This window comes from Zonotrichia leucophrys, chromosome 5 (assembly GCF_028769735.1).
Source record: "Zonotrichia leucophrys gambelii isolate GWCS_2022_RI chromosome 5, RI_Zleu_2.0, whole genome shotgun sequence".
Taxonomy (NCBI): Eukaryota; Metazoa; Chordata; class Aves; order Passeriformes; family Passerellidae; genus Zonotrichia; species Zonotrichia leucophrys.
In genome coordinates this window covers 28,263,611-28,286,802 of record NC_088175.1, presented here as the reverse complement: position 1 = coordinate 28,286,802, position 23,192 = coordinate 28,263,611, and the positions used below count along the sequence as shown (strand labels likewise).

Sequence of the window (23,192 nt, the reverse complement as noted above, 5' to 3'; positions counted from 1 at the left end):
TGCTATTAACTGCGTTGCAAGGCATCTCAGGCCTATTCAAATATGTATTTCTCTTCCACTCTCTGCAGCTGACCCACTGAGACAAACTCCATCATAGCACAGGTGCCTGAAGGACTCTGCAGAATAACCAGCTCCTACCTGGGCTGATTCCTAATGTGCTGTACCAAAGCTTGAAGAAAGTCAATAAACCTGAAAGGAGGAAAGTAAAAGGCAGGATATTTTACAGTAAGAAGCCATGATTAACAGAGGTGATATTGTAGAAAAACCACAAGGCTTATTACACATGTTGTCAAAGTAAGCTGTGTCTCAGTTTTCCTCTTGCTCTTTAGCCCTATTTGTTAACTATACCTATAAGGAACTACACTATAAAAGAGCTGCTCCTATAGCTGTCCTGGTATAACCATACTGACAATGATGATAACTGTCATTTCCCATATTCCTCAAGGGAACTATGCTAAACTGACAAAAGCACCTCTAAGATTGTTTAAAACAGCTTTGGTATTTACTACAAGACACCTAAAGCCACTACCCAACTGTTCTTAATATAAAGCTGGCTTGACAACCCCAAAAATGTAGAGGGAGTCCTTCTATGAATTTACTGGGAGAGAATAAGTGAAGCTTTCTAAACTCCATCTAGCTTTGGGAGAGGGCTGACAGGAAATGTATCTGAGAACCTATTTCAATAAAATGATAGGAAAGAATAAGAAAGCAATTCTTTCCAAAGAAACAGCTCATAGTGAGCCTCTGAGAAGTCTATATTCTCATCCTATTCAAACAAACAAACAAACAAACAAACAAATCCCCAAGCCCTACTCTCTAAGCAAGGGAACAAAAAATACCACCTGTCATCAAGGACAATCCAGGCATTCCATAGTCATGATATACTAGGGTTATGAACATTGTCATTCTTAGTGCATAGAAGATAACAAAAAATAGTTTTGTGGTGTCATATTAGCCAACTACATTTCTGAGCTTTAGATAGCCCAGTAAATGTGTATTTTCAATATGCTGTCTCTTTTGCTTACTTGTTTGTTTCTGTTAAACCATGATGTTTAAAACAAATCACAGGAATCTTGGAAGTCCGTTTAACACCACTGCATTTGAACAGCATCACTTAAGGATTCCAGGCCAAATGAGTCTCAGGTTTTGTAAAGTGGATGACCATAGTTTTTAACTACAAGAATACCATAGCTTTTTTCTAGTTTTCAGTAAGGTCCATTTTCTACCAAACAGGGTCTGTATAGGAAGGTATGTATGATACCACCCATCCATAATCACAAATTGTAAAACATAACACAGGGGTTTTTTTTCTGGAATAACTGCTGGTTACTAACAGGTGCTGAACAGTTCCCATTGATTTTGTGTGGAATAGCAATACCCAGTTGTATCTGCACCTGAAGCAGGCCTATGAGCTACATAAAACTGCTTAGATTTCTACACGGGCTCTGATTTGAACTTTTGTTATCTTCTCCAAGTGATTCAACTTGGAGAAGTGGCCTGATTATATCATTATAAGCAAGGACATGTAACCCTTTCATGGGGCTAGAAGCCATTGCAAAGTTATTTGTACTGAACATATGTAAATCAGCTTCAGTTTGAGGTAGTCTGGGGGAAGTCTGGGGGGATTTCCCTGCTTTATGTAATCACTGTTGCTTCTTAGCTTCCTCTATTCACATAGCCAGGAGACACAGGCTTGACACTGCTTGGTAGTTTCTCAAACTCAATTTGAAAGCAAATGTCATGTGCTCAGTGACCTACAGCAGTCCTATGGCTTTCAGTAAATCCTCAGCTGCTGCTGCAATCACATGTGGAATGAAGGAGGCCTGAAGGAGCAGTAGGGGAATAACACTACAGACTTCATTTGCTGGCATACTTTGACAATGGTCAGCAGCCAGGAGGATCTGTGTGCTATCCCTCAGCTCTAACTCTGGCCTAGCCAGAGCCCTGATTTCTCAATCCTCAATCCACACAGAGTGAGGCACCTTATATGTGGTGAGTGCTCTCCAGACTGTGGGGCACTCACGAGGCCCCTGCACACCAGGCTGCGAGCACACAGAACTGGCTGCCCTCACCTCCCCATGAGGAGGTGAGGAACAACACTCACACCATCTGCTCAGGGGTCTCCAGGCCCACCAAAGTTATTCACGGAAATCACAGGCTGGACAGGTAGAAGCTTCAAGGCAAGTAAGAGAAACCCTCTGTCCCTTAGCAGCCCACAGAGAGTTGTGACACCCAGGTAAGCCTGCTCAGGGCTCTGCTGGGTATCACTCCCCACAATGTCTATCATGCTGTACACATTGTGGTGTTATGATTCCAAACTGGAAGATTTATAATTCAGCAACTATTCAGATTCTGAGAAGCACACTTACTGAAAACCACTAAGCTAAGGGAAATAGGACAGGTGAAGTAAGCCTGGTGGCACTGAGGAGGAAGGAAATCTCCCTGCAGTGTGCTGATAAGAGTGTGCTTCATATATACAGTGTTCAATCTGGACAATCTGCAACTGGGAAAACACAGGCTAGCTGAAGGAAATTCAGCTCTGGGCCCTAGGGACTGAATTCGTCTGTTAAAATGCTTTGTTGGTTTTATTTATCACTGCTTAATTAGGATGCTTGACCAACACACTGGAAAGATAGTAACTGTTAAATATTCAACAAGCTGACCTTTCAGTTACAATATTGCAATTCTGAATAAAGTTCATGGAAAGTTTGTCCTTCCTAGGTACTCCAACAAAGCCAAAGGGAACTAGACTTGGCCAAAAAAATAAAAAAGCAAGAAAAAAGTAGGGCAGTACTGTGGAGACTTGCTTAAAAATCCAAGTCTTGCTATGGGCTCATTGAATGATCTCAGACAAGTTGTTTCCTGCCCTGTGCTTCAATTTTTTCCATCTGTAAAAAGAGTACAACAGTGTTGATCTTCCTTGTAAATCGCTGAGATGAATAGCTAAAAAAGCGGTAATATATTATTAATTACTTATTATTTCTGAGGAAGAAAAAGCAAAGAGAAGAAGTCATCAATCTTTCAGGGTTTTCTCAATCCTCAAAAAAAAAAAAAAAAAAGCACAACAGAATGTGAATTTCACACAACAGAAACTTTTGGCAAATTACCTTTAAGAAGAAATAGTGGGTACACAATTAAAAGACAGTTTAAAGTGAGCAGACACTCAGGAAAACGCTCCAGATGGGGAAATGAGTTAGGCTGCAGAGCAGGCTCCCACAGGAAGAGATGAAACCCACATTGTTTGAGACATGAAACTGAATTCCTCAAAGTGCTGGTGTATACAATACAAGGAATCATTCTACGCTGTCTCAAAGTACAGTGGCACTGTGATGACTTGAGAGAACTGCACCTTCCATTTCTTCAATTTTAAGAGAGAAATGACTCACTATGGAGAGCTGCAGACTCTTTTATCAATATAGTATCTGAGGAACATCTTCTGAGGAGTAACTACACTGTGTTTTTGCAGGAGATGGATTCATCAACCCTTAACAGATCTTTCACATTCCTAATTCTGATGTCTGAACTTGGTATGTTGAAGAGGGGAAAGAAAGTCCCCCATTCTCTGGGAATTACAGTGTGCATCCTACTATTTATTTCCTTTATAACAATCTAAAGAGAAACTGAGTGGCTTGATTTTTACAGGCAGTGGTTTGCAGAAGAAATACCATTATTTTAATGGGAACCAAATGAGCAATCATTACATAAATGGCATTATGAGACACGGAACTAATGCTGAAATGTTAAATGCTTGGGTGAAACTCATCAAGATGGGAACTGACAGCAGCATGCTGGAACATTGGGGTTTCTCCACACTCAAGATACTTCTGCAAACATTCCCCAGTGCTGTTAATCCTAGTTCAGCTCCTCTGGAGGTAGCTCTGGAGGGCATCTGACTTCTTCTGTTGTTACTGGCTTAAAATCTTAAGACCATCTCTGAAATCCAAATTCAGAGCTTTGGGCCAGTTTTATTGATAGAACTTGGTTAACTGCTTGGAGCGGGTAGAGCAAGAAAACTTTTTAAAAGGAGCTGGAATTAGAGTTTTAATATCTTCATTTCCTCTTGGTCTCATACCTGCTGGTAGACAAAAACATGCTGTGAATTGATTCATTGGGCAGATGAGCACTAGTGATCCTGTTTTATTCTATTCACTTGGGCAGGACAGCCATGGAGTGCTCCCGATCCCTTCTCAGCTCCTTGGGCAGGAGAGCTGGTGTTAGGAGCAGCAGGATGTGCAGCCCAGCATGCCCTGCCTGCCCCCTCCACCGAGGGCTGGCACTGCCTGCACTTCCTCCACCCCATTGCTGGCCAGAGACTCAGCAATTTCCTCAGGAATGAATCACGAACAAAAAACCAAACAACAGCTATTTAAGAAGGTTTCGTCTCCCTCTGGAACTGTCCTGAGCAGTATCATATTCCTGACAGTTTATTCTTCAAGAATTTAGTCATCTAAGGTTACAGTGACTCATGTGATGAACCTTCTGCCCATTTCCTGGAAAGAGTCTTGCATGGTTCTCTACACCTTGTGCCATTTTCCTTCAGGGTCTCAGTTCTCACTTCATTTTCATATAGTTCGGCTTTCCTTCAATTTTGGGGTGGAGGAAGAAAGCAAAAATTTCTTGAGTGTACTCAAATTTACAATGTAACCAGAAAGCAGTGTGGTGAAAGAAACATCTGGAAAATAAAGATGGATTCTGAACCAGAGAATCTCTTTTGGAAGTAGTTGCCTCTTGGACTGAAATCTGGTTAGAAGGAGCTGCTCTATAAAGTGCTGTGTGGTCCAATATGATCATGAATTTACCAGGGCTGTACCCTGTAAAATATTTGAGGGCTCTCTCAGATCATTGCTTGGGGAGGTGTGACTCACCCTGGGCAAATGCCACTGATGACAAGCACCCTGACACGAAATATTGAATGAATTGTCCTGGATGGGTACCAAAGTAACCATTTTACATACTTGGGCCAATCTGAAAGAAACTTCTGTGCAGAAAACAACTGCTTCCTTTCCCTGATGGAAGTTCAAAAGCTGCTCACAAAGAGCTTGAAGGATACTTCAGCAAACTCTGATCTAAGTGGGGTTGTGCTATGCCTACAGCAGACAGCTGCCTGGACATCAGCAATGCCCAGGCCATCCCTTATAACCCATACAGAAGTGATACTGCTGCATGTTTATATTACAGCTAAAGCAGGGAGTGGGGTTTAGTGTTCTTGATAAAATATCCAGAAACATGTGAGAGTCTGAGTGCATCAACTTCATTTCCAAAGTGTGAAACAGCTCAGCAGCAGTGCCAGTGCACACGACAGATCAAGTCCTTCTACACCTATGGGGACAGAGAAAGCATCCTGACTTACACTAACTTGCAGCAGAGATAGTTAAGGAATTTGCAGATCTGTCTGACAGACCCAACATGTCCAGTGTTCTTACAGGATGATTTCAGTGCTCAGTTATACCAGTGTAGCTGGCATGTGTACTGGTGTGTGTGTGTACATATATGTATGTGTGTGTATACACACACACACACACACACACACACACACACACGTGTCAGTACATATACACTGACACATATCAGAAGTCTGTTCCCTCTAAAGGGATATAGTGCCAGGCCAAAGCTGGCCTGACATTCTTCTTTTTTTAAAAAAAGCAAACTTCTACAAGCCCTGATTCCAACAGAAATGTTTCCATGATTTATTTTAAGAAGAGAACATTCCCCTGCAGTGCTCACCGCAACCCAAACATTGCAGCACTGTGCAAGAGCATGAGAATCAGAGAGGAAACTTAAGAATCTATTTTCACTGCTTCAGAAAAGAAATAAAAAGAGCAAACAAACAGGCAAAGCAGTGAAAAATAAATTTTATTTTAGTGGTGGCTGTAGTGTTATCTGCAATATAGCTAAGGAGAGTAGACTTGAAGCATGCAGGCATTTCTATTGATTTCTGCAAGACATGACTAAATGTGTGATGGGCACTTGTGGGAGCCATCTACATTATAAAAAAGAGATTTCTTTTTCTTGGGTTCACCCTTCCTTCTCCTCACACCTTACCTTTTACATCTGAGAAACCGAACAGTAGACTAGAAGAAATTGCCTCACTGTTTTCAAATCTAGAAAATAATTCAAAGCATGGGCAAGCTATGCAAAGAACAAATTCCTCACTGGTGGGAGAGCACTTAGATCTTGAAAGTAATGGGAAGAGTCCTTCCTCTAAATATCTGGAGCCCTCTATTGTACAGAAAGAGGCACCGGCTCTCAGTGCTACTGTTTGTTTCATTGCTCAAATTTGCAACAGCCAGCAAGACTCAGAAGGAAAAGAAGGGGCATCTGTTAAGAGAAAGAACAAATGAGCAAGCACATGTTCCTGGCATAACTACTGGCTGCAAGCATGCATGCATGTAGACATGCACACACAGCACACAGTGCCTCAGTCTGAAAGATCTGTGTACTGAAGACAGAGGAAAAAAGTGAGTGAAGCCTGTTCAAAAGGAACCATAAAGACTGATCTTGTGGCAGATTAGTGATTTCACCAGAAAGTTTTTGGAAGCCGTAAACAGGAAATGGTTAAGTAAAAGCAGGTGGAGCATGCTGATTGCAGGAGCAATGCAGGAAATTGCTGAGTGTCTGAATGGATGCAAAAAATCTGCTCTTTAGCTCAGATCTTGGCAGTCACTGTAGGCCTACCCCACCTTCTCCTGGTCTTCCCTCTCTACCTTTATCTTCACAAGCTACAGTCTCAAAGCCTGCAAACACTTTTTGCTTGAGTAATCTGCTCTTCTTGAAATTTGAAACCAGTTCAGGAGAGTTGGGAGGTTCTGCTTGGAAGGCAAGAAACAAGAAGGACTCACCTAGTTCAACAAGAATGAGTCACAAGTACCCACTGCCTGCCAGGAGTTTCAGGTCTGAGGAGCCTGAACAGCATCTCTGGCTACTGCCCCAAGTGCTGAATTCCTAAGTGTATTTAGTAGAAGAGTCAATCAGAGAAACATTACTCCTCTGGCCCCTTCCATTCAAGGAGGCTCCCAAAGCCCTAAAGCTGTAGGGATCGTCCTCCATCTCCACTGAATCACAGTCCCTTCTGGGAGAGAGCACTGCAGCTGTTTAATAACTCACAGCAACAGCACACAAGCAGATGGAAAAGAAAGTGAAATGTGCAAGAGGCATTTTTTCCACTTTCCTTCTAACCTTTCCTCTCTCCTCCTCGTCCACAGCCCTTTGTGCCAATTCCAGACTATTCCAGATGTGTCACCAGTCTGCAGAGGCTTGGCTCTGGAGATAGGGGTCTGCTTGCCAACTGCAGCCTTCCCAGTGCTTTCAGACCGAAGGGTCAAGTTCCTGCTGCCACACTCTCATCCCTGGCTGTGCTGCCAGATGTGCTGCAGGATGAAGTGCAGACATGCTGGTAAGGAACAATTCTGCTTTCTTGTAGAAGAGTATGATGCTGATATAAAATTGCTTAACATACACAAGACACTCTTGCCTTCAAAGTATACTAAAAGTCACATTAATGCTGTGAGAAAAGTGAAGAAGTACATGGATTAGTTTGAATCATTTTGATCTTGTCTACATCTTGAGTATTGGATGGTAAAGCTCTGCTGGCAAACTCTCACTTAGATATTTCTCCTCCTCTCTACACATACATTAAAAAGAATTCTGTTTCTTCTTATATTCTGAGCAAAGAATGGCAAATGAGCAACCATGGAGTTACAACCGCACAAACAAAAAGATTTTTCTGGCAGAGAAATCTTGCAAGAAAATCCTGCTCTTTTTTGACATAGTTATTTTGGCAAAATTTACCAGGTGTTACTGGGAGTTCAAACTTTTACTGCCTTCTCTGTATCTTTTAAAACAGTTACTCTATACAACATAACACTTTTAAAGTTCAAACTCTTAAATCCTAGTCTAGACAGGACCTTTGGGAGTAAGGTTTAAATTCACCCTGAGCAATCTCCCATATCCCACACTTCTGCCCAGGCCAAATCTTCCTGGGAATGTCCTGAGAACAGTTGTGATCAGAGACCAGCACTCCATACTGCTGCCCCCATGGGAGGAAAGAGGTGGCACTGCCAAGGAAAAGTTGGTATGACACCTTCTGCAGGTGCCACCACACTTGTTTAGGTTTTCATGGGACAGAAGTGGACAGAGAGGATGTGTGCTATCAGCTGCAGGTGGATGGCAGGTCAACTTCAGGTAGTTAAACCTGGGCACTGACTTCCAGGAGAAAACAGTCTGTGATTCATACAAATCTAAGAAACGGAGAGAAAATAATTGGAATGGGCTGAAAAAAAATTAAACAGGTGCCTCTTTCCTGCTCCTTTCACAGTTTCAGCTTTCCCGCATCCTTATTCACACTTTTTTGCACTTAAGTTGTTGAGAAAATTAGCAGGAATGAGGTTCCTGGTATAATTACAGTTTGCTGAGAAAATCACAGCCCACAGCAGTGATTCCTTTAGTGCCAGAGACAGATGTTGCTGAAGTCTAATCACAGGCTTCCCACTAACCAGCCCTGAGTCTAATCTGTCATCAGCTGAGAGGCCGCTGGCTCCCACCATGCGTGCGAACCCCAGCTGCTGAGCTGGATCCTCTCCCCTCATGCAGAGCCAGGCAGTGCCAGAAGGAGGGCATGTTTCCATTCACTCCCTGCCCTCAGTTACAGAGATACCACAGCTTCAATGTGCTGCTTATCTCTCCTCCAGGCCTAGTATCAAAGCCTCGCTGGAAAGGGCTCAAGTGGTTGTTTTCAACTTACAGTGTGTAGTGACTGCAGTTCAAAAATACAATTTGAGATAAGTTGAAGGAGAGGCTTAGTAAGAATGGCCTGTAGCTAATTTGTCCTTCCAAAATGTGTGGTATTTTCTGCCTCCTAAGAGGACAAGGCTGCACACAGTGATGGGTCACATAACCTCCAGATGTTAATAACAAGACCCAAAAGTGGATGAGTGCTGATGAGCACAGAAATAGGAGGAAGAGCGCAAAGCAGAACTGGGCATATTGAAAAAAGTCAGGAAAGGGCATACATGCAAGAGGGGATTGAACAAATCTCTCCTACGTGTTACAGGCATATGACATTGCCACTAAATGTTTTGTATCTGACATCCAAAGAGCATTGGGCCACTAAGAGTACCAGGCCATATCTTTGAACTTCTCTATTGTGGTGAAAGAATCTCAAAAATCAACAGATCCCATCAGTTCAGGAGTGTCCCTGTGCAGGCAAAACTCACCGTGGTACTGGATTAACATCTTTAGATTGGATTCTGGTCGTGGAAGGAAACTGGCTGAAGGAGTCCATTTCAAAGGCACATTACTGCAGCATTCAGAACCAGTGAGAACTGGGAAAGTCCTTAGGCTGGTAAGGGCTTCCAGCATCTGTAAAGTTAACAAGGGCCCTGAAGTAACAGGGGAGATAGCAGGTGGGGAGGCATAGATTAAACAACTGTTTTGCATAAGGAGCTCTCCAGCAAGGCATAAGGGAACTGAGTTGGTCATCATTTCTGGTCAGAAGCAAAAGCATATTAAATGAGCTGACTTTCTGAAACAGCCTGTGTCCAACTCAATTTCTTTGTGTTTAGTTTTTTCTGAATCTGCACACGGTAGCTGGGCACACACTATAATAATACTCAGCAGATCTCTGCAGTAAAGGTGTGCAGGGCAGCATCTCAGCCACTAACAGATCGAGGGAAACAAAGTGTAGCATGATGTGTCAGAGAGGGGGAAGAAGTGACTCATATGGGAAGAAAAACGAAGCAAAGATGAACATGGAGCATAAGAGAAGTGGCAGACTGTTGGCTGTAAATCAGTTTTCTTGCACTCAGAAGGGTGGGTATTATGGTGAGAGATGCTGTACTTGACAGTAATGGAAGTTCAAGGAAGTTTGATTAAGATTAAATGGCAGCCACATGCCAGCTCCGAAAAGAGGCCTTAAGACTAAAATCAAAGACCGGAAGTGACTAAGTAGGTCAGAAGCTGTAGGCAGTGAGCTGCACAGATTAAGTGGGACTTGGAGCAACTGAGTTAGCTCTGCTAAGTGATAACAACACAATGTCACCAAGTTTAACAAATCTGACTCTGAGATCACCTTCAAGGCCTTGATAGCAAATCAGAGATTGCTGAGTCCTAGCTGTATCTACATCAGAGCAAATGCTGTATCTGTTTTAACAAGAGATCTGTTTTACAGTCACTTTTTGACCCTGCCAAGCTTCCTGTAAATAGAGTGCTGTTTTGTCTGAACAGGATTTCTTCTCGAGGAGCTGGGTGGGAAAAATGAACTGACTAATAGAAACCGTGAGACCAAGAAGGGCTGCTACTGCAGGTTGAAAAGACAGATGCAATGGATAAACTTCTTTTAACTCTCAATTCAGCAAGTCTTTGATTCGAGAGCTTTGTTCACATCCAGGGCATCCGGAAGAGAACAGTCACCTTGTATTTTTGTACCTGATGAGAAAACTCCAGATTGTGTGTGTGCATTGGGACAATTCAATGTGTGTCTATTCCAACTTCAAAGAGGCTTTCAGTGCTCTTTGAGATGTAGGGTGTGAGGAAGGGTGAGAACTGCTAATGCTAGCCCCATCCTCATTAAATCTTTGCCCTCTCCGGAGCAAGCATGCAAGTGGAGAGAATAGATGATATGCATGAGCAACTGAGCATCTGTGATCTCATGACCTTTGACTGTTGTATTATGGGAAATGTATTCTCTGGTTGCTATGCTTTTCTAATTCATTTGTATTTTCCTTCAGTGACTCCCTTGTATTTTCTTTGGTGCTCCTGCGTAACGGTTTCAAGGAACCACAGATATCTCCAAGTTAAGCATGCATACAATGGCTTTAATTAAATGTTTGTGGGTATCCCACAGTAAAGCAGGGGAAAGGGAAAGCAAACAGTTCTGTACTTACTTGTACCTATCCCTTCTGAGCCCTGGCTTGGGTGGAAGCATCAGCACTATTGCCATTAAAGCCTATTTCTAAGCTATTGTGAAATGAAGGGCATCAGGTCCTGCTGCTCTGCATGCAAGCGCTTCAGGCATTTCACTCTCATAAAAAAGCTACAGGTCACCTGTGAAAGGTACAATGCTAAGATATTTTAGACTAGGCTAGAGGAAATAAAAAATAAACTAAGGGAGGCATTTCTTTGCTCCACTTACAAAAACTGAAGACTAAGATTAAAAATATCCTTAGCCGTTCCTTAAAATACACTAAGATGCTATTGGAAGAGTAGCATAAAAGCAAAGATTTTGGTCTTCTTTGATATTCTGATATTACTATTTTCTGTTCTCTGTGCCATTAGCACAATCTGACTCTTGACACCACCCTCTAGAATGAAATAATAATAACTATTGTTATTGTTATTATTTTATATGGGAATCTTCACTTCTTTTATAAGCAGTTAGCTACATTTTTCTTATGTATAGAAGAAAGCTGTGAAGAAATTTGTTTCCACTTCAGGCATTTAAAATAAATACACATGAGGCAAATGACATTTGGAAGGGGAACTTTCATCACGCAAAGATGGAGGAATACGAGAAATAAGAGACGGGATACAAAGGTTATTGCTCAGTTCTTTGAGTCAAATACCACACAATTTCACAGCACATTAAGTGTTTAGAGGAAGAATCTTTCTTTCTCTTGTATGATATGGAATAGTCAGCAGTATCTGCAAAGATAACTACGAGGTCTAACACTAACAATTATTGCTAATATTTAGCACTAGTATAGAGTACTTTTCTTGAGCTTTTCAATGACAGACGTCATTGAAAGTTCAGAGTTTGACGTCATATTAGTTCAGAGTTGATACAAACTAATGTAAAACTGCTTTAGCAGAGCTGTACATATTTTATTGCAAATCCATCCACCCTTTTTAGTGGCTCTCAGGGACAACATACATCAGAAAATTCAAGAATAATTGCAAGGGTAAAAATAAAAAATAAAGGCCAGTTTGATAGAGAATAAAGAACCCACACTTCTAACAGTGGTTTTGGTTATTTCCCCACACTGAGACCAGAGGCATTGCCAGTTTTTGCAGTCTGACATGCTGGATTTGGGCAGAAGTTGAGCAGAGCAGGGGCTAGGTTAGGTTTGCTGGAGCTAGAGCAGCAGTGACTTTTTAGGAGGGAACAGAAAGCATGGGTTGTTTCCCTCACGTAGCAAGGCACAAACAACAACAGGGTTATCTGAGAAGATTGAGAACTGCTGACATTAGAAACAGGAACTGGCATCTGCAAAGTTGAGTAGGAGTGGGATGAAAGCAGTCTGACAAAGCAAAGGAGGAAATGAGAAGGCCAGGGAAGATCTAAAATTGTGAGTAGCTAACAAATGCTGACAAATACTTGTTTCCTCAAGGGTATGATCCTGAGCACATTCAGACCAACTTGAAGATTCCTCAGGATTTTTGGGATACTCTAAGTGAAGATTTCTACTCTTTGCCTCTCTCTTTAGCTGTAGTCTGTTTCCACTGCATCTTCAGAAAATGCCTCTCAAAAATACACCTAATTTTGATGATGGCTGACAGTAAAATAGGTTTATTCTGAAAGTTGTGTGAAGAAAGATCTACACCTCCCCCTCCTTCACTTCTGCCATGTCAGTCTGATGCCTGTATTCCAGTCTGTCAGTTTCGATGGCCAGTGACCTGTAGCAAGGATGCAGGGCAGAGCTGCACAGAAGGCACACAGCCTGGCCTTTTTTGGGTTTCCATTCTGATCATGGAGGGGTTTGATTTTTGTTGTTTGGTATTCTGAATTATTTACTCAAGCTGTCCTGAGCACTCTACTTACTCTATGTAAAACAAGGCCTGGCAGATTCTCAGGTTTATTAGCTCCTCTGCTCCATCAGCTTAATTTTTATTTATTGCCTTAGACTTTTCTGTATGCCACATATTTTTTGCTTAGTACTATTTATATCTCACCTGTCCGTCTTCACTGTTGCTTCTCTGTTTCCTACTACATCACAGCTGTGAAACTCTCACATCAAAACCCAAGTTACTCTTTTGTTTTCCATCCTATCAGGTACTCCAAGGACTACTTCTGCCCTTCTCCTCTAGTGGTAACAGCTTATCTACATCACCAAGGCTAAGGCCAGGAAAATCCATGCCTGATTTTCTCCCAGGGCTGAATTTTTATGGACAGTAATTAGTTACTGTTTTCACCACACAGGTCCCAAAAATACCCACACTAATTAAGGTCCATAGGGATATTGGTGCAGTAATCTTGGGCAATCATAAGTACATTTAGGCTTCTCTGGTTCTTCAGGTTTCATTTCCCTTTAGAAAGTTGTATCTACGTTAATTCACCAAATATGTTAAAAACTTGAAGTTAAAGATCAAAGTTCAGTGCAATCCTTCTACTCTGTGACCTAAGCAGTGCAGTTTACTGACAAATGCTCCCCCAAGTTATTTGTGATAAGGAGAGGGAATTGAAAGAGAAGAAAATAGTGACTGGTGATTTCTTTACAAATTCTTGTTATTAGCTTGTTCTAAAAGTAGTTTGGTTCCCCTCAACACACAAAAAAATTCCTATTCCTGACATAAAAGCAGTTGCAAATGATTTAGCAGAGCTTTCTGTACACTGTGAATGCAGTGCTCACACTACCTGTCACCCCATCAACACTCCAAACAGACTGAGAAAGAAGAAAGGTTGCAAAATGAGTATAAATACTCTGCATGGAGCCAGCAAGACAGCAAAGTCACAATGGTGGAAAGGAGAATGTCAGAAGTTAATCCCAGGTGTAATACCTCAGAAGTCAGATGCACCTTGGGAGAGGTGCTATTCAGTTAATATTTATGTTTTGTTTTCACTCTGTGAACTTTAAGGCAGACCTTAGCCAGTGAAAGCTGAATTCTCTGTGGATGCCTTGCACTACTCTTGTTGTGTTTCCAAGTTTCCTATTCAATAGCACATTTTTTCCCTTGTTTTCAAATGCTTGCAGGAGTCTTAAGACATTTTAAACGTAACAATAAAACACCTGCATTTTATTAAGACTTGAGACTTAAGTTCCACCTCCCTCAATTTTACTGAAATGTTTCCATTAGATGGGTTAACCCTTTCATAGTCAGTTTTGCTGTCAAAATGAAGCTACGTGTCTGCTACATATAGCCAAATTCCACACTCCTATACTGTATTTGGAGGAAAAGAAAACCAGCCCTGAGGCACACCCAGAGAGCTCTGTCCTGTGCTGACTGGCAAAGAGTGCAGAACCACAGCTGCAGAGGCACAACAGCCCTGGAATGACATGTCTGCTGGTAAAACTTAAAACTGAAATGTTCTTACCAACCATTTTTGTTTCAAGAAATATTTGAATTGTGTCATAGAAACTTCATTCAACTAAATGGGAGAACTTACTATTGTCTGTGTCCCTTCCCTTTTGTCATTCCAATGTCTTAAATGAGAAACAGAGCAGCACTATACAGTGATTTTTGTGCCTGTATGTCCAATAATGTTATTATTCCTATATTCAATTAGAAAAATGGCAGCATGTGAAGTAATTGCCCAAATTCATGCAGCAGTTTAGCAAAAAGAACTGATAAATTCAATTGTCAATGCACTAAGCAACTGTGTTGTTACCCAATTAACTTAACTTTCTGATAAGCAGTTATTTCTAAGTCCACACACATCACAAAGCACTGCAGTGCAAAGAGCAACAGCTGCTGGCTATTTTACCAAATATGATCAGTTCTCTGAAGGCAGGAGAGAGAGTAACTTAATGCAACTAGACAGGGACTGAGGATCTGTACATCATGAGTTCTGATTCCATTTCTGTTGCTATTTACGTGTTTATGGGCATGTAACTTTAGTTCTGTATGACTCAGCTTCCCATCTATGCAAGAGGGAGAGTAATTCTTCACAGCCAGCAGGTGAATCAAGAGGTCATAGATTTCTGAGATGATTCTGAGTCAGTCATTCATCTTAGGACTTAAGTGGCACACCTATACAGGGCTAATTGGACTAATGTGCATCAGACCTGCATGGAGATCACAGATTCAGAGGTTTGGAGACACTCAAATACCATGGCTATACAGCCATACAAATTCCTAGGATAACCAGGTAAGTAAAGAGAAAATTAGTTGCTACCCTGTATATTTACCAATGTAATTAATTTAATTGGTGGTTATTATTTACACTGTCTGAGGTATTAGATACTGTTCTGATTTATACCAATACATCTCTGCAATACTGATACAGGAAATATTATCACATACCCTGGCAGTCATAAAGAAAAAAGTACAAAGTTTGTGCTGACCTTGTAAACAAATAATTTCCACTCCTTCATACCTACCAGCACATGATTTCAAATCTGTGTAGGTATCAGTAATCATTGGAAATGGCCTTTATCCCCATGGCAGAGATAGTTTTAGGACATAAGCCTATTGCTATTGCATATAATGTCATATGATGTGGGGATCCAGCAGCCTGGCACACGCAGCAGTGAAAGTCATGTGGTGTGAGAGCAGCAAACAGCCCCTACACCCTCATGCCAGCTCTGACCACAGACCAGGAGTGCACATTTGTGTTCCCACTGAGGAGCACACCTTGCCTTGCCTGCTATTAGGGAAGACAAAAGCTGAGCATAATTTATAAAGATAATCTAGCATGGAATTTTTCACATTTGAGTTATGACTCATAAGATTTTTACTTTTCCATTCAGTGTAAACATGCATAAATAATAATTCTGAATTGATTTTAAATGTAGAGGTAAGCAGACTTTCAAAGTCTCTCTTTAACCAAATTGGGGTAAATCTCACATTTGTTTGAGTTTACACCCTTTAACTAGCATTAGCAAGCTGTGATTTATATTGCTGTGTAAATCACATCTGCTCATAAGCTGTGGTTTGAAAACATTGCACATCTGGGGTATCAAATGTGTGCAAATTAGAGAATTATATGACATTACCAGACATTTGCATGCAAATGTAAGCAATGTAAGCTTCATTTTTTGTGTAGTATTTGAAGTAATGTTATTACGTGGTGTAAACTACAATCATCTACTCTCTCCTTAGAAAGCAATCCAAACAGAGACTGGTAATCCCTTTGCAATCATGTTCACAGAGCCACATACTCAGGTACCCTGTCAAGAATGTAAGTTACAAACTGTTATGTGCCCTGAAGCATGCTTATGGCCCTTCTTTATAGGTGGCCTGGTCACCATAGTCATTACTTTTGAGTAAATTAAGAGCAGGGTTTCATATTTTGTAGTTGTGCTTGTTAATAAAAGAATCAGCAATCTGGGAAAACAGAGGTTTTCCAGCTTTACTTCCATCATTCTTTTAGAAGTCAGTACCACACTGATCACAGCCAGCACTTTCTAATCCAGGATCTGGAGGCAGGGGTGGGGAGCTGGTATAATCAATCTCTTTCAACACTGTGAAGGGGGTTGTCCCCTGTGCTGTATTTTTCTTCCTCTGAGTATCTCAAAAGACAGCATCAGCAAGACTTTCCTCCTTCTATTTCATAGAATTGCTCCTATTTTCACCTCTTTTAATGTAAGTACTTTCTAGTAATAGAAATATTCTGCTTTAAATTACAAGTTGATTTCTTTTCAGTCTTGACTGCATTTTTCTTTAGACAAATACTTGTACAGAATTTTCATCAGAGGACCTAACATTACTTATAAGCACCTTTAATGAAGCCCAACAAAACAATTATGCAAAAGCTGTTATCATCTTTATATTTCATAATAAATTATAGATAAATGAATAATGAATACATGACTCAGTCAAGGTCGTACTGTGAATCAATGATAGCAGTTGGAAATGTAGCCCAGGAACTTTGACATCCACATTTCTGCTGAAACTACGTGCCCTGAAAACACCAGGACTCTCTCAGACCCATTGTGCCCCACCAACATTTCTCTCATATCACTGAAGCCATTTTAGGCCATGAAAATTTAAGAAAAGGAAAAAGAATGCAAATCAGTGTCTGATAGTACATTGTTCTCCCCTCTGAAACGAAAAGACTTTTTCTTGGTTTATTTTTTTCTTGCAGTAGATATTGGCAGGCTGAAAGTTGAAATAAAATAGGAAAAAATAACAAGCATATTTTGAGTGATTACTCAACTGGGGTCCTTTGTGACAGGAAATGCAGCTGCGTGACTAATGGGCCTGACTTTCTCTTGGCTTCCTTCCCCCTTCAAAGATCTTGTTTATTGCTCTAGCCAACTTTTTTTTTTTTTTTAAATTGCTAGAAGCTAGAATTTTCCAGGAAAAAAAAATCATTGCAAGGGGCAAAGGCAGTAAATCTTAAAAAGATCAAGGGCTGCAGAGCTCTCCCTCATCTACTCCTTTTAGCCTTCCAGGTTCTCGAGTCACGTCATATCTTCCCCGTTCTGCTCTGAACATGTGTCTAGCAGATCTTTCTGCTTTGCTGAGGGGAGGGAGTGTGTGAATCACATTTATAGCATTTAACCCTGGAATTCATAAAGGAAGGACTAATTCCATTAAGGAAACCAGGGGCCTCCTTAGCCTTTTGCATGTTGTCTTTTTTATTATTTTTCCTCGCTCTGTCCTTAGCAGTGGTGTGCCCATACCCCATAATGACATGGCTGTTAAGTGTGAGCTATTGAGACTTGACACAGCACAGTCCCATTAGTGAGGGGCCATGGAGTTTTAAACGCTGTTTGCATTTGGCCTGCTTTGTAAGTCTGCTGTGTTGAGCTTTCTGGGTAACAGCAGATAGGCCAGGACCTGAACGTCCCCTGAACTGGAAGAGGAACTGTGCATCCAAGCTCCATGGCAGGTCCTTAACCCTATAACTCAGTGCAGGGAAGCCCTGAGTTCCCTCTCAGCATGGGAGGTGTTGGTTGGACAGAGTGTCTGTGGGAGCAGGGTCCTGCCATCCTTTGGTGGTGCTGAGCCCTGTGTGGGGGCACAGTGGGCTGACTGAGCTCTCTGAGCTCTGAAGTGCTCCCACAGTCTCAAAAAAGCCACCATGGCATTTAGCGGCCTGAGGGTGGGCACTGGGGCAGGAGCAGCTGCAGCGCCAGCACCAGCCCTGCCACAGAGGCAACAGGTACAGCTTCAGACTAGTAGTGGTGGGTTTAGTCCTGCAAGGAGGTTAAAACTCAACCAGACAGGTAAACAACAGCCTCAAGGAACATGATCTACAAGAAATGGGAGACATTCTTTAGCTTTCTTTTAAGACCCTTTTCTTTGGAAAGCCGGAGTATCAAGTCATTGAAGGAGAGTTTGAGGGCTACTCTGTAATCAGCAATGCTGGCAAGGTTTCCTGTGCCTGTAGCAGAGGCTAAAAAAGGAGGTGAATATATCCATTACCATAAACTGCACAGAGGAACCATCACAATATGGGTATGCTAAAAAAAGAGATGGACCTTTGCTTATGAACAGACCTAAAAGAATTGAATACATGTGTACAGAGAGATCATTTTCCACTACCTAGAAGAGGAAAAATCTCTGGGGAAGTGGCTGATGCCAAATATTTTCTTATATTTCATGTGTCAGCAGGGTCTGGCAGAATCCCTTAAAAAACAGAGCATGCATTTTGTGCAAATTGAGAATCACAATTCTAGTGATTTAGATTACTTTACCAAACTAGAGACATTTCTCCAAAAACACAGCAGATGTTTGATGATATACCAAGTTTTCAGCATTTAAACAGATCAGATAATGTTAAGATCAGCAGAAAAAAACTAACAATAACACAGTAAAAATCAGATCTTCAGATCTGTTCTGAAAAAACTTAAGCTGGGTTAGACAGAAAAAAAGTTAATTTCTCACAACTGCTCTAAAATCCTGGCCAAGCTACACAGCAAAGTTACAGAGGCGCTAGACTGGGCGCAGAAGTGGTGGTCACCAGGATTGCTGGAATGGGAGATGTGTGTGTAACCTGGCTGCATGGCCTGAGAACACCGAGGCACTGCTGCAAAAATACTGGCTTTGACTTAGACTTTGACTACAAAGTTTAACAATTCCAGAGACTGAGAGATAATGGGGATGCAGCCCTGAGGTATCTTAAAACTAGAGGAGACAGAACCATCCCCAAAAAAGAACTAGCCTAATCCTCCTGCAGCTATATGGTCAAAACTGGAGATCACTAATTTCTGTGCAATGAATGCTAACAAAAGCTGAGTGTCAGTACATTCTGATAGAAAAAGAGAAGGATTTGGCACTTGTTTGTGAATGTAAAATGTTTCCTGTCCTCTCTTTTTGTCTTTTATGAGAAGACTGTTTTAGAAAACTGACCATAACCCACTTACTGCAATTGCCAAAATGGCCTGGCAAAGCCCCCTCTCCTCATGCATACATGGATTTATTTGCTTCAGTTATAAATTTATGATTTGCAGATTGGGAGGGATTTGGTAGGTTCAAAACTAATCCCTTGAGCATTTGATGAAAAAGCAATGATGCAAAGTCCAGAGCTAGACTTTGTATGTGATGATTTGCTTAAAAATTTTTGCTTGTGATGATGATAAGACCCAGTGGAAAGTATATGAGCCTGTCATTGAGAATGTTCTCAGCTTTGTTGCTGACTTTGGGTGGAGTATGAGTACTGTATCCTGGCTAGGAAAAATTATATAACCTCTCTCGATGCTTATTTTTACTTCCCTGAGGTAATCTTACTACAAGGTAGTACAACTAAACAGGCAGCACAGTATATCAAGCTTATCACTACACATCCTGTACCTGCTAAGGTAAACTAGATCTGACAGTTTGGCAGGAATAAGTGTGAGATGTCTTCAGCAGAATAAGATTTAGCTCTACCACTCTAGTTCTATTACTGTTAATCAATGAGCTAGTAGGAAGTAGTGCCAGAAAAAATTTGTTACTTCTCAAAAGAATGTAGAATTAGGCTGTGATCTGATTTTGGGTCTATTATATCAATGTATCAAGGTGGAACATATGAAGTCAGTCAACCACTGACATTTTGCTTTACCAAAAAACCCCGAAAGAAAAATGCATACTATTTTCACTCCTGCAGTCTTTCAATTCCCTGACACCTTCAAGGGTGTCATCAAAATCATGGAGGTCTTGAAGAAGAGTAAAGTAACAGCCAAGGAACAAAAAACTTAGAATAATGTAACTTGCCTCCCTGAGGACCGTAGCCGCGATATTCCAGTATCAGAGACGTAAGAGCAACTGCCCAGTCCTCAGGACTCACTGAGCACAGTCTATGTGAAGTTGGTTGTAACTACTTGCAGTTGCATATCAGCACAACTTGTCTGAATTTTGTCTTGGAAAATTCAGTGACTTTAGGACTTATGACACTAACAGTCTGAGAATCTGACTGAGGTGCTAAAAGTTATCATTTTATTATGAACAGCTGGGTGAAACCAGATGAGTAATAAAGCAAATTCTTCATAGCCAGCCTAAGCACTGGATGTACAATGATGACAACTGCATTTCAGCCCAGAGGTGGCTGCATTTGAGCCACAGGGAAATAATCAATTTATAAACAAACTTCTCAAGCACTTTGAGATGAAAACACTACACAGAATCAATTTAATTCACTCTTCTTATGTGACAAACTCATGTTATTCATGTTATTGTTTTCCCGGTTTTGCTACACCAATCACACTGCAATTTCAAATGTCATCACTCTTTGCTGGAACAGCAGTCTGACACGTTCAAAAAAACTTGCAGAATAAAAAACCTTGTGATGGAAATTGCTCCCGTGTGTGCAGCCTGCTCATATTCAGAAAGTGTTCTTGTTCCATTTCTTTGTCCAGTTAACAAGGGGTATGTGAGTATGGTTTTGAATTCTGAGCGCACTTTACCCACTAGGAGCCTGTCCTGGGCACTGCGTTCTGCAGCAAGACAGTTGCCTTGCATTCAGGCTCCTGGCTGCCTTCATTTCTGCTCTGATGCTCTCCTGACCCTGGAAAATCTCACCTCATCAGCAGAAACAACCAAACTGTATCTCAACAGTTTCAAATTATGAGACAGTTTGTAGATTTTCTCTCCCCTTTTGTTGAATCCTGCGAAAACAACTAAAAGGAGTGTGCTACCCAGGCGATCAAAAGGACTGGACTGCCTTTGACCTGGGGAGTATTACTGAAACCAGACGTCAGATGAAGTCTAAATTAGTCATCTGCTAACTACCATAGCTTCACCCAAACGTAACTTGTTACACAATGGCCACATGGCCTCCTATGCCTTTGTCTCTTCACCTGTAACATGTAAACGGAAACACTCAGTCGTGCAGCAAGGAGTATTTAGAGTTCATTTGGCATTCCTGAAGACTTTGGAGATACTTAGATGGACAGTGCAGTATGAACAGAAGCCAGGTGATGCTGTATCTTTCTCTTAGTGACCCCCTCATGCTGTTGGTATTGTGCTCTCACATTCCTGAGTTAAGCTTGCTTGAGGGATTTGATTTCACTTGGGCTTAAAATCTTTGTTTGATTCCTCAGAGAGGATGCTGGAATACACAGTAAAGCACAGCAAATCTCACATGTCCAGAAACGTCACTCTCAAACCCCTGCTAACCACTTCCACCTCATCTTCCCCACCTTTTTGAATATACTCAGCCAAGGATAGTGAGAACAATTTAATGCATGCCTGTTTTGCACACCCTGCAACCCTGTGCATTTTGAAGGTCAGACAGAGCATTCTCTGCCACAGCAAATGATTTTGTGTAGATGAGAAGCTTTGCTTTAGAGAAAAAACCCACTACTGTATGCCCATGTGTTTGCAGATTTACAAGAAAAAGCAGAATTTCTAGCTCTTGATAGCGAGGCATAGTTACAAGTCTGGATACACATTTTGCTTCAGGAACTGAGTTTTATGTCTATGTGCCTTCAAGAGGCCTTGTAAGTACAACATCATCTTTGTTTTTCCATCTTTAAAGCTGCAATTATAATATTCTTCTATAATAGAGGGGGTTAAAAATGTTCATTTCTAGAACTTTTAAACAAATGTTAAATATCTGTTGTTTTGATCCTATTCCATTACAAAGAAGCCCTGCAATTCTTCCATCCTCTCCTGTTAGAAAGATTGTCTTCTCTTGCAGCCTTTAAATTATTTAATTAAATTGTACAGGCTAGTTGTATGACCCAGCCTCTTTTATATAACTCCTTTTTGTTGTTACAGAGTGGAGGAAGATGTGCATTTAGACAGCAAGTAACTATTTTGTGAGTAAAAGTGAGGGACATGCTGACAAAAGGTTTCCATAAATAACTCTTTCCCCTCTGTGCTCTTGGGCAGCTCTGTCTGTGATAGCTTCTCTTTGACAGCGTGTCTAGCACAGAACAAGTCACAATCAAAAAGTATCAGCAGGTGTGAAAAGCACACCCACACAAGTGTCAGGTCCTCAAGCATAATCCATGTAGCTGTTGAATTTCCCACTTTGCAGCAATATTCAGCTTGGTGATGGCAATATGAATGCTCAGGAGAGGAAAGACAGTAATATCAGTATTTACAACAGCAGCTCATTAACAATGACATTAATGAGCATTTGCATTAAGGTGGCATGTTTCAGGTCTAGTCAGTGGCTTTCCATAAGGATCTCAGTGCTGGAGCACCTCCTACACAGGGCAGAGAACTGGGGGCTGGAGGTTGGGGGTATTCCTTATGGAGCGGGGGCTCACAATGAAGGCGATGTACACCTGGCAGTGTCCAGGAGCTGAGGGCAGCTGGGGAGCCCCACTGGCTGCTGTACAAGAACTGGGGTCACAGCTTGCCTGGAGGCATGGGCTTGTCCTGCCAGTGCTGTCCTTCATCTGTCCCCCTGAAAGTCACGCTCGGCCACAGTTACAGCTCCGAGAGACAGCAGCTCCCTTCAACACATGTCACACATAGCTAATGGAACTGGAATTATTGCAGCAGTTTGGGAAAGGGAAAATCTATAATGCCAGGCTGGATAAAACATTTAGACACTGTTGGCTTGACGTGGGCAGAACTCCTGCCAGATGAAGCATTTGCACCTGGAAATCCATGAGGCAGAGGCCTGGCCCGGGAGCATCTGTGCTGCCCCCAGCGAGGCAGCAGCTCGCTCACACATACTCCGACTCCCAGGAGGCCGGGGCCCAGGGCTCCTCGAGGAGGTCAGTTTTTATAGAGTAAAGCAAACAGTTGAGCTAATCAAGAATTTTTTTTTCTTTTCTTTTCTGAGGCTCTTGGCATCCAGCCCTGTTACTTGCAATCTTTAATTTGTACTGTGGCTTCCTTTTCCCTGCTGCCTTCTCACTCAGTCCAATTTTCCCACACACTTATTTCCTAACTCTACCTCTATCGAGGTCTTCATTTAGTTTGGACCCAAATTTATC

At 41.6% G+C, this 23,192-nt stretch overlaps 1 protein-coding gene across 4 annotated transcripts in view; it reads right to left on the bottom strand.

Moving 5' to 3' along the window:
• Positions 1-23,192, bottom strand: part of RAD51B (RAD51 paralog B) — a 400,026-nt gene that overhangs the window by 7,806 nt on the left and 369,028 nt on the right. For 2 of the 4 annotated variants that reach the window (XM_064713534.1, XM_064713535.1), the window contains exon 11: positions 139-189. The exons of the other annotated variants lie outside the window; for them this stretch is intronic. In XM_064713534.1, coding sequence (XP_064569604.1) covers positions 139-189 — 51 coding nt within the window. The remainder of the gene's footprint in view (positions 1-138; positions 190-23,192) is intronic. 4 annotated transcript variants of the gene reach the window in all.